Source organism: Scomber japonicus, chromosome 15, assembly GCF_027409825.1.
Source record: "Scomber japonicus isolate fScoJap1 chromosome 15, fScoJap1.pri, whole genome shotgun sequence".
NCBI lineage: Eukaryota > Metazoa > Chordata > Actinopteri > Scombriformes > Scombridae > Scomber > Scomber japonicus.
The window spans coordinates 7,206,578-7,218,204 of NC_070592.1; the positions used below are offsets into that span (position 1 = coordinate 7,206,578).

General features: G+C 42.3%; 1 protein-coding gene across 1 annotated transcript in view; it reads left to right on the top strand.

Annotated features, from left to right (window-relative positions):
* pvrl2l (PVR cell adhesion molecule related 2 like) overlaps positions 1-9,631 on the top strand; it is a 68,642-nt gene extending 59,011 nt beyond the window's left edge. Inside the window, exon 7 of the mRNA XM_053334051.1 lies at positions 9,009-9,631. Coding sequence (XP_053190026.1) covers positions 9,009-9,631 — 623 coding nt within the window. The remainder of the gene's footprint in view (positions 1-9,008) is intronic.
* The last annotated feature ends 1,996 nt before the right edge of the window (positions 9,632-11,627 follow it).

Sequence of the window (11,627 nt, forward strand, 5' to 3'; positions counted from 1 at the left end):
AGGTACATAAAAAGGTCAAAATAGAACAAAATGAATAGACAACAATAAGACAATGTCAGTAAAGAACTCAACAGAAAGGATATAGTGTATAGTGTATAATGTGTTTTGATGTTTTTCATGTCGTGTGTTTTACAGTTGGTCTTACTTTGCCTAACTCTTATGAATGAATGAACAAAGATGGCAATTATACATGTGAATGTTTCAATTGCTCCTTCAATGTCAAGAGCTTATTCAGAGTGTACCTTTTAACATTTACGGTCAAGTTTTAGAACATTTATGTTTAACATCGACATCCAACATTATAATAGTATGAATAAAAATAACATGAAATCACAAAAAGCATCATTAGAGAGGAAGAAAGTTATTTGATTGAAGAAGATTGAAGATGATTTCCTAGAAGTGAAGGTACATAGAAAAAGTCAAAATAGAACAAAATGAATAGACAACAATAAGACAATGTCAGTGATACAAGTATATTTAAATAACTAAACAGAAAGGATATAGTTATATATTTAGTGTATTCATGTTGTGAGTATATTGCAATATGTGCATCAAGATCTACAACTAAATAGGAGGAGAAAACGGATTAAATCATGAACAAAGATGGCAATTATACAAATGAATGTTTCAATTGCTCCTTCAGTGTCAAGAGCTTATTCAGAGTGTACCTTTACATTTACAGTTTATGAATACCTTCAATAGCCTCAGTGTACTTTGCCATAGTATGAAGAACACTATAATATACTACAATATACTCCTGGAAAACGACAGTCAGTGTGCTTTGTCATTCATGAATAAATGTTAATCAGATTCAATCAGATGCTGCATAAGTAGTACCCTGTGCTAGATGCTACGAGCACCTTCCCTGTGTGCTATCATCAACCGTATAATTGTAACTCATTATCGGCCATATTGATGCGCGTCCTTCCGTTGGACCTTGTGGCGCTCTTCTCTTCTCTTCTCTTCTCTTGCTGATTCTTTGTTTAAAGCTGCACCCACAGGAAAGAAAAGTAACAGTATATTGCTTAAAATCATATCCAAGATCCTTTAAAAAAAATCCACCTTGTCCAAATCCATAGTCAAATATTTAGCTTCGGCATGCTGTGTCAGTGAGGAGGTGTTGCCCTCAACTCGTCTTACTACTGTACATCTGTGATTCCCAGCCTGTGTTGCCTCCGGCTTCCATTAACCTACCATGATAGCGTTTAGCCTCGTCCTCACCTCCCCCACCTCCGCTCACATCTGCTACATATGATTATAAGCCTGTTCCTCACAGACACACAGCTCATCATACATACACATACATACAGACATACAGACAGACAGACAGACAGACATACAGGGTAAATCAGGACTGGAAGAATCTTTTATACTGGAGTTTGTTTATAGCGGAAGGAAGGAAGGGAGGAATGGAGGGAGGGAGGGAGGAAGGAAGGAAGGAAGGACAAATGGAAGGAAGGACAGGTTGAAGGAAGGAAAGAATAAAAGGAAGGAAGGAAGAAAGAAAAAGGAAAGGTTGGAAAAGAAGACAAGAAGAAAAGAAGGAAAAGAAGACAGGAAGGAAGGAAGGAAAAGAAGACAGGAAGGAAGGAAGGGAAGGAAGGGAAAGAAGACAGGAAGGAAAGATGAAAGGGAGTAAGGAGTGAAGTAAGGAAAGATGAAATGATTGGTGGAAGGAAGGAAAAGAAGACAGGAAGGAAGGAAGGAAAAGAAGACAGGAAGGAAAGTGGGCCGAATTGGACCCCTTGGCAGGCCGGTTCTGGCCCACGGGCCGCATGTTTGACACCCCTGGTTTATAGCTTTCTATTAGCCTTCAAAATATAACACAAATACAGTTTGATGCTCATTTTATATCATTTCTATCAAAAGAACCACAACACTGTATCATGGTTACAGAGCTCTATGGATATAGGTGACAAGATTTCAAATAAGGTAAATAAATAGGAAATGAATAAATGGCAATCACTTTTAATTAGTTTGTGTAAATTAAATAGAGAAGGGCAGCGAAGTGACAAAACACATTAAATATAAAGAAGCCTGCACTCAGCGAGCAACTGCAAACAAATGTCAGTCTTTCCTTCCTCCACCCCCCTTATTCCTCCCTCCCTCCCTCCTTCCTCCTTCCTTCCTTCCTTCCTCTCTCTTTCCTCCCTCTCTCTCTCTTTCCTCCCTTCCGTCTTTCCTTCCTCCACCCCTTTCCTTCCTTCCTTCCTTCCTCTCTCTTTCCTCCCTTCCATCTTTCCTTCCTCCATCCCCTTCCTTCCTTCCTTCCTTCCTTCCTCTCTCTTTCCTCCCTCTCTCTCTCTTTCCTCCCTTCCGTCTTTCCTTCCTCCACCCCTTTCCTTCCTTCCTTCCTTCCTTCCTTCCTTCCTTCCTTCCTTCCTTCCTTCCTCTCTCTTTCTTTCCTCCCTTCCGTCTTTCCTTCCACCACCCCCCATTCTTCCTCCCTCCCTCCTTCCTTCCTACCTTCCTTCCTTCCTTCTTTCCTCCGTCCTTCCTTTCCTTCCTTTCCTTCCTTTCATTCCTTTCCTTCGTCCTTCCTTTCCTTCGTCCTTCCTTTCCTTCCTAGCTCTATGGATATAAGTGACAAGATTTCAAATAAGGTAAATAAATAGCAAATTAATAAATGGCAATCACTTTTAATTAGTTTGTGTAAATTCAATAGAGATCGGTTTGAATGGAGAAAGGCAGCGAAGTGACAAAACACAATAACCGTAAAGAAGCCTGAACAAAATCTAAATGCTATTTCTGTTATTGTAGTGCGATTTATTTTAATTACTGGATTATTTAAACAACTTTCTTGACATTTTGTGAACTCACCAATAGAGATCAAGAAGCTCAGTGTGGAGATGTTGTTCATTAATACATTTTTATACAGCTCCTGTCTCAGGGGCTTAGCTAAGTGATATACAATACAATAAAAAAGAAAGACGACATATTTTATTAATAATTGAGTTGCTAGGAGTCGGCTCAGCTGTCGTAGTGGGTGGTCTTTGTCTGCTCCCTTTTTTGTATTTTTGTTTTAAAGTGAGGCGTTTTTGATGTTTAGAGTATATTCATGGGTATTATTTTTTATGTATTGTCCTTCACCAAAAAGCTGCTTTTAATGAGAATTCCCATTGTGGATCCTTTGCAGCCGCTGCCCCTCTGGCTTATTACGGGACTTTAGAGGCAGCTTGCTGTGTTTTAGGCTTCATATTGTTTCTGAGAAGCAATGAGAGAAGTGGCCAAGGAGATCAACTAAAGGTTATTTAGTTTCAACTATTTTCAACCCCCTACTTTTCCCCCCGCTGTCTGTCTATCTAGCTTCACCCTTCTCACTCTGCTTTTTTTTTTTTTTTTTTTCTACCTTGCCTCTCCACACCCCAAATCTCCTCATTTAGATTATCCCTACCGCAGTGAATGTAACGGAGTAGAAATGGATAGTTTCCATGTGTCTACTGCTTCCATCTCTCTCTCTCTCTCTCTCACTCACTCACTCTCTCACTCTCTCTCTCTCTCTCTCTCTCTCTCTCTCTCTCTCTCTCTCTCTCTCTCTCTCTCTCTCTCTCTCTCCATCTCACTCTCCCCTAATCTCCTCCATGTACATGACACTAATACAGAGACTGATATAAGCTCCCCTGCCTCTCTCTCTGACATTTATCACCGTGCTTCTTAATGCAGGCAGGCTGCTGCTGTTGATGAGAAATAAGGATGACAAGCATGGCCTATTTTCTTGCTAACGATAGTCTCTCTGCTTTTTTCTTTTCTTTTTTTTTTTTTTTTTTTTTTTACTTTTTTGGCAAAATATGTTTCGCAGAAGAGTGTTTACTAAAGCATCTCAGAAGGCATTTGACAAGGTTTTGACACTGACGTTGATCATGCATCTGGCACATTTTTGTCAGAGCTCATCTAGGATACAGTAGAACTTTAGATTGTAATGAATTATGTCAGAAAATGCCTGAAACCTTGTGTATGATTTTATTCTAATCTATTTTATTATAGATATAGATGCATTTTTCGATCTTCACTCGAAAGGCACTGAACATCATGTGGTGATGATGAGAATATGAGCCTGGATGTGTTGAGCCCATTGATCTACATGGAGACTTAACTATACTCTATATGTTATGATTATTTCTAATAAGGGCTTTAACAAAAACTATGTGTGTCAAAGTTACATTTGGTCTGACTTCATATTAACCCTCCTGTTGTCCTCATGTCAAGGAAGGAAGGAAATGAGTAAGAAGGGAGGGAGGGAGGAAAAGAGGAAGGAAGAGTAAGGAGAGAACGAAGGAAGGAAAGGAGTAGGGAGGGAGGGAGTTTGGAAGGAAGGAAGGAAGAAAGGAGTAAGGAAGGAGGGAGGAAAAGAGGAAGGACGGAAAGAAGCAAAGAAGGATGGATGGAAGTGAGGAAAGAAGTATGGAAGGAGGAGCGAGCAAAGAAAGACAGAAGGAGGGGAAGAACAAAGGAAAAAAATAAAGAAAGAGAGAAGGAAGGAAGGAAAGAAGGAACAGTCAAAAGAGAGGGGGTCAATTTGACCCGGGAGGACGACAGGAAGTTTAAAAGCAAGACTCACCTGAAACTTGCCACACAAGACAGAGTCATGCCTTAAATTTGTTTCTGACTGATGAAGCTCAGTGCTTCTTCTCTCAGGCTGCAGGGTATTCCTATCCTCAGAGTTTAAACTTGACCACATCCATCTCCGCCAAGGCTTAGGGTCCATCTTACTTTGCGTCATTCTGGAGAAAGACTATTGATATTAGAAGTATACACCCCCCCTTCGTGCTCCTTCAGAAGCCCCAATACCAAATTAGTAGCGGTGAAGCTTCTGGTGCATCAGCTGTAGAGTCACTTCTGTTTCTCTCACACATCACAAGTAGGAAAAAACAAAATCATCTCATGTGAGCAGAACAGTCCATCCACACTCTCCACCTCTCACTCGACCTGCGTTCAGCATCTCTGTCCACAGAAGCAGCCGGAGACAAACTGCCTTCACCACTCTGACTGGCAGCAGAAATTCACTGAACCAAAAATATTTAGCATGTCGGCTCCACAAGAAGAAAAATCCACAGTGTTTTTGTATTTATTGATTCATTGATACGGTTATTATGTTTAAAACACATATATATACAGCAGGATATTTGTGTGATTTAAACAGCTGCCTGCTCAGATTATGCTTTCACTAAATGCAACAGTAATAGATTCAGAGCGTAAAAACACATGGGAGGTCTCGGTAAACCAGGTCTCGGATAATATATTTAATAAAATGGAAGCGTATCTGTTCTGTGAGAAAACACTTTGTAATTGAATTGAATTGAATTGGCGATGGCCTCTCTCTCTCTCTCTCTCTCTCTCTCTCTCACTCTCTCTCTCTCTCTCTCTCACTCTCTCTCTCTCTCTCTCCAGTTTGCAAGCCCTCCCTCACCATTCAACTGGGTGCTGGGGATGGGAGGCAGGAGATGATTGGCTTTCCCATTTACGGAGCAAGGGACAGTTTTGCTTTTGCTTATTTGACAAAAAGTGTATTAAACAATCTTTCTCCAGACTCACGGACTCTACCTTTTAAGATGAAATGGTAGTTTTGGTTAATTGTTTTGCTGTATCCAGACCATTTTAGCCATACTAGCCCTAAAGAAGGCAATGCCAGCTAGTCAATCCATCACTTTGGTCCAGTCTGATATATCTCAACAACTATTAGATGCATTTTCATAGCATTTTTTCTGCAGTCATCCTCATCCTCTAGGGACCATGAAACCTATTGATTTTGGTGATCCCCCTGACTTTTACTCTAGCCAAGCCCAAGTCATTTTTTATTTATATAGCCCAATATCACAAATCAAACATCTTTCTCAGGGGGCTTTACAATCTTTACAACATATCACAAATTCTATCCTCACACCATCAATTCAAATGAGAAAAAAGCTCCCTCCAATAAACCCTTTTAATGGGGGGAAAAATGGAAAAGAAACCTCAGGAGGATTCACAGAGGGAGGGATCCTTCTTCCAGGACAGACACACATGCAATAAATATAGTGTGAAAAGCCCAAGATAACAAAATTACAGTATGGAAACACTATAGATACATTAATATCATACTTATGCCACCATCAGGTTGACCTTTTCTGTGTTTTATATAAGACGTTTTTACAAATATGAGATGGATTGCCATAAATTTATTTCTCTATCTAAAATAGTTAACCTCTTAGCATCCACCTTTTTGGGGTAATTTTCGCCTATTTGGCATACCCAAATGGAAAAGCTTATAACACAAGAACTGCCTAAGTCCTAGATGCATGTATGATACCTAATTTGAAAGCTGACAAACTTTAGTTTCTGAAAATGTGCTTACGTTTACCATGCCTCTAAATATGAATGATTTATAGTTTGGTGCTCATGATTTCTGTAAAATCAACTGGATGGTTGCATTGCGGAGATTCTAACCTTTCTAACGATGTATAGCATGTCCATATTGACGGAAGTTGAAGCTGTATATGTTGCTGCGTATCATAATTTCAGCTGCGGGAGGGGCAAATCGCCCCCCAGTGGGCGAAGGATGTTAAGGGGTTAATTAAAAGCCGTAACTTATTGAACAGGTAGAAGCTAACCAGGACAGTAGTAAGGTTTAGTGATAAATTCTTTCATAACACAGGCCTTTGCTAAATGAGTTACCATGACATCCACGTTTTATCGTTAGTCCCCAATTTGAGCTAAATCTATCAAGTTGACCCCATTCACCGATGTAAAGTGGAGGAGACTGTTGCTTTCATATTGCCACACAGGCAACAAAGCTCTTGTTACATTCCTCCTTAAATATCAATTCCCGTCCCTCAGGTTTGCACTTTGAGGGGAAATTGGAGGCTGCTCCTGCATGTGACCACAGACACTGAAAAATGGCCATGCCAGCTCTAATGGGCCTTGGTAGGAGCATTGTTCTTTATAGCCTACACAGAATAATAGATTTTTAAGCACTTGATTAACAAGACGACAGCCACCAAAGACCTTCCACAAAACGCCATTATCCAGCTGTCTCTCACTCAGGCACTTGATAAATGCCTCTAATGTTTTAAATATAAATGGCACGATAAATATAAATAACACTCTGGCCCACACGATGCGTTTCCATGTCTGTAAGTTTGCAAAGAGTGAAAACTAGGACAGGCAAAGTTGGATACATCATCCTTAATGCCTTCTGTCACTTCAATTGGATATCACCAGACACTGTCCTCTAATTTAGACATCATATCCTGTCCCAAGAGCCCCGCCTCATTCCCCCTACCCGTCTGTCTCACCCTGGCATAACCCTCTTGCATCCCCGCATGAGACCAGAGCAAGCGTGTTTTTTGAAATCAAACTGAGACCTCTCCTCGTAGCTCGCCTCTCTTTGGCTCTGCTCGCCTCTCTCGCCTTCCTCTTTTTCTCTCCTCTAGCTTAATTTTCAGCCTCTTTCATCTCCTCTTTTTTTTCTCCTCACCCTCAGAATGGACTATTTGTATGAATCACAGACTCTCAATGCAGGCTCGCTTATAGTGACAGCCCCCCCCCCCCCCCCCCCCCCCCCACTGGTTTTGTTAGCATAACTCACACTCGTCAGCGCCATGCAGATCATTATTTGATGTCCAATGTGATTTTGTTGGGAAAAAAAAATGTCATTCCCTCACTGATGTTGCCCTGGCACGTAACCCTGCAAAGTGCTCATTTCAGCCAAGCTCAGATTGTTTGATTGGCATTCACTGCTGTGTTTGCCAGGAGTGTTGGCAGAGCCTCGCTGTTATTTGCATAAAACAGGAAGGGGTTCAGATTTCCCTGCTGTTCTGCGTTCCGCTGCCCTTGCTGCACCCCAAAGAAAAATCAGCTTCCAATTCACAGAAAGAAAAAAGAAAAAACATTAGCTGGCCATGTGAAATCCTGCACTATAGGCTCAACACTTGCCTGGTTTGACACTTTCTTTTCTCCTCTTTTTAGCCCAGCATGAATCCACTTGTACAAATCCTACACTATCTGAGCCAGGACTCTTTTCTCTCTCATATTCCTGCAGAGAATCCTCTTAAAAAATGTCCTGGCATGAGTATTGCTCCGCAGTGTGAACCTTTTATCTTTGTGCACTTCTGATCAGTGCGATCTGGACTCGGTCCTGAGTTGACAGCAGGCAATCACTCTGCCCTGTGGCTTGACTAGCTGACCGATAAGAGATGCATGGGGAGGAAGCAGTGGAAGTAGAGGATGGGAGGATGAGAAGGGCTGAGGAGTGGGTAATTAGGAGACTGGGAAAGCAGCAGAGGGTAAAAATGGGAGGGCATGAGGGATGTTGAGCATTGTGGCATTTTCCAGACGCGACTGTGTGCTAGTTTCCACTGACCCTCTTCAAATAACCTCTCTAACTGTCTGTCCTGTATGTCTGTGTCTGTGTGTGTGTGTGTGTCTTTGTGTCTCTGCTGGGCTGACACCTTTAACCCGTGGCAAAGACAGCACGAGGCACAAAACAAACAGCTTTTTTCTCTCGCTGTAAACCCGTCTCCTTTCTTTGTTTCAATCTTGGACTGAAACAAGAGTGGAGAGGCAAACTTGGCTCACACCAACATGAAGTATAGAACAAAGGATCGTTACAGTAGTAAAGACTTTTCCCCAGCTGTCAAAAAGGGGGGCGGGGCAACACAAACCGAAGCGCCAGCAGCTGGACAGACATTTGTATAGAGCAAAATGTCTGCAAAATGTAGCGCAACGAGCCATTTGGGGCAAAGTGAATGAGTCCCATTCAGCCTGATCCCAGCAATGACTGACTGCACCCTTACTAAGGGATTACACTGAGAAGAACATTACTACACACTTGTAAGAGGATTGTAACACACATAGAAGAAGACTATCACTACAGCACACTTACAATACAAGAAGATCTGTGAATACCTCTGCCACCTCCAAAACTGAGCAAGACATCCTTAAAAAAAAACAGCCATCAATTCCTTCCTTTTTTTCTTTTCCTTCACCCATTTTTCCATCCCTCCTTCCAACCCCTTCATCCCCCTCTGCAGAAGCCTTGGAGGACCCGTCCAGTGCCGGCGTCGTGGCGGGCGCCGTCATCGGCTCCCTTCTGGCCCTGCTATTGGTTATTGCGCTCATTGCCGTTCTCCTGACCCGCAGCCGCCGGCAACAGAGGCGTGGTTATCCTAGCAGCGGGGACTCCATAGCAACGGGCAGCGGTGGCAGCAATGGCACAGATTATGGTAATAAAGCTCGCCTGCTCTTCAGTGGCTCTGGTAACAACAGCAAAAATGGGACCGGTGCAAACAACAACGGGCCCATGTACACGTATCGGGAAGGATGTGACGCCACGGGGACTCTGACGGAAAAGGCTAACGACTTCCACCATCATCACCTCCACCATCCTTCAGCTGTCAACGCCCCCTCCGCACACGATATCCTCCTTAGCGGCGAGATTGACGAGGGCGAGAGGCGGAAGTTCGACCTGGATGACAGCATGGAGGAAGAGGAAGAGCGATACGATAGGTTCGGGGAAGGCGGGGACGCGCTACCCCCATCGTATCACGTCCGCAGAGGCCACGGCGATGAGGAAGAGATGGGCGTGTACCTCGACGATGATATGGAGTCTCAGAGAGATGGCTCGGTTATTTCCCGGACTGCCATTTATGTCTAAGTAGGGAGGGCCTGAAAAAGAAAAGGCGAGGGCTGAAAATAGGGAAAGGAGGTGCAAGTGGTGGAAGAGGGGGAGTGCGAGCCGAGACCCCTTTTTGCCACCAAGTAAATCAACATCGCGTCCATCAGCTAAAACACCTACCTGCTTAATATTCAACCTGATTGAAGAGATGCCATCAATAATATCCTCTCTGCTTGACACTGACTGTATAATTTCATAAAAAGAGGATTTAAAGAAAAAGAATGGGGGGGAGGGGGAGGGGGGAAGAAAAGCCAGAATAGAGATTCGGTTTTGAAGCTGATGTGGAGAAACCTGTGGCAGTAGTACATTGTGGCTGAATATGTGACTGTGTTTAACTGTTTAATATGGAGACAGGTTAATATTCAGTGTCAGCCAAAACGTGAAGAAATGGGGGGCGGGGGAGGGAGGGGGGGGGATTTTTTTGTTGTTGCAAAGAGCAAACAAAGAAACCATGGCGACTTTGATGCGACGCTGCTTATTGCTACGTTCTTGTTTCTTCAGCTTTGCAAGTGTGTTATTATTATGTGCTATGAGTGACTACATTGTTTGTATTTTATATATCTTGTTAAAAAAAAAAAACATAATCTGCAAAGCCGGAAGCACCGTAACCACTATTCCAAAAAAAAAAAACACCACAACTTCACAAAAATTGCCTTCCTGTGTCAAAATTAAAAAATTAAAAAAAAAAAAAAAAAAGGATAATACTTCAACAAACATCAACTCTACATCAAACTGTCCAAACAGCTTCTGTGGATGTTGTGCTGCAGACACCAGCTCTTCTGACATGCCTGAGACTTCACCCAGACCAGTTTTAACTTTAACGACTTGAAAAGGCCAAGCTCGTCATCCTGATCCTGATGATGGAGTTTCAGTTTATCCCAGTGACAACTTATTTTGGGGGGCTTACAGTCTACCACAGCCCCAACCCCCCCTCCCCCTCCCCCCTCCTCCCCCCTCCGGTTTCCTGATGGGTGCTGCTGAAGCGAGGGCCACGAAACTGAGTAACATAACAGACTTAACAGTGTGTGCTAATATGTGGCTGGCTGTGGTGTTAATGATGTGCATCATCTATATATTGGAGCGCCGTCTCACTATAGCACAGTTGTTGTTATTGTTGTTGTTGTTGATCTTGTTGTTGCTGTTGTTGTTACTGTTGTGTAATAGTGTTGATCTCGCAAAAAGGAAAAGATGCACTGGGAGCCTTGGGGTTTCACACAGTTCCACATTGGATCGGTAATGACTCATATAATGGGTAAAAAAAAACAAACTAAAAAGACTTTTTCCTCTTTTCTTTGTTTCTAACTCTGTTATTTTTTCCTTTTCTTCTTCAAGTCTCTCCTCACTTCCTTCCTCTCTCTCTCTCTTTCCTGTCTCATTTTCTTTCTGTTCCACATGCATCCTGCACCATTTCTATGCTTTGTTACCACTCTGTCCCACACACACATTACATCTCTTTTTCTCATTCTGCTTTTTCTTTATTTACATAATGGGCGGCTTAGACGAGTGCCGCAATAACTGTGTGCAGGGAGAAGAGGATAACTCGTATTTATATTCTTATCTGGGTCGCATTCAACGAGGCAAAAATGTTCACCGGCTTTGTTTGAGGCCTCTGTATTTCATGTATTCATTTTCCATGTCCTGCAGAATGTTCTTTAGGCTATGTACCGGATTATTCCATGTTCTGTATGCTGATTGGACAGAAAGAAACACGGTCCAAGCTACATTTTAACAGAGGATGTTTTAAAAAATGGTCTAAATGAAATCCCAAACCATTGTTCCCTGTACGCTGCAGAACTACAAGTCATGCTACACACATATTTTTTTTTTAATAAGTGAAGCCGAGCTGCAGAGTGAGTTGGATAGTTTCACTTGTATGTAATGAGAACTCTTTCTCCACATTAAAATCATGTCACAGTAAAACTTCAATGATTCAAAAGTTTTAAAATTTCAGAACACATTTGCCTTATTGATTTTC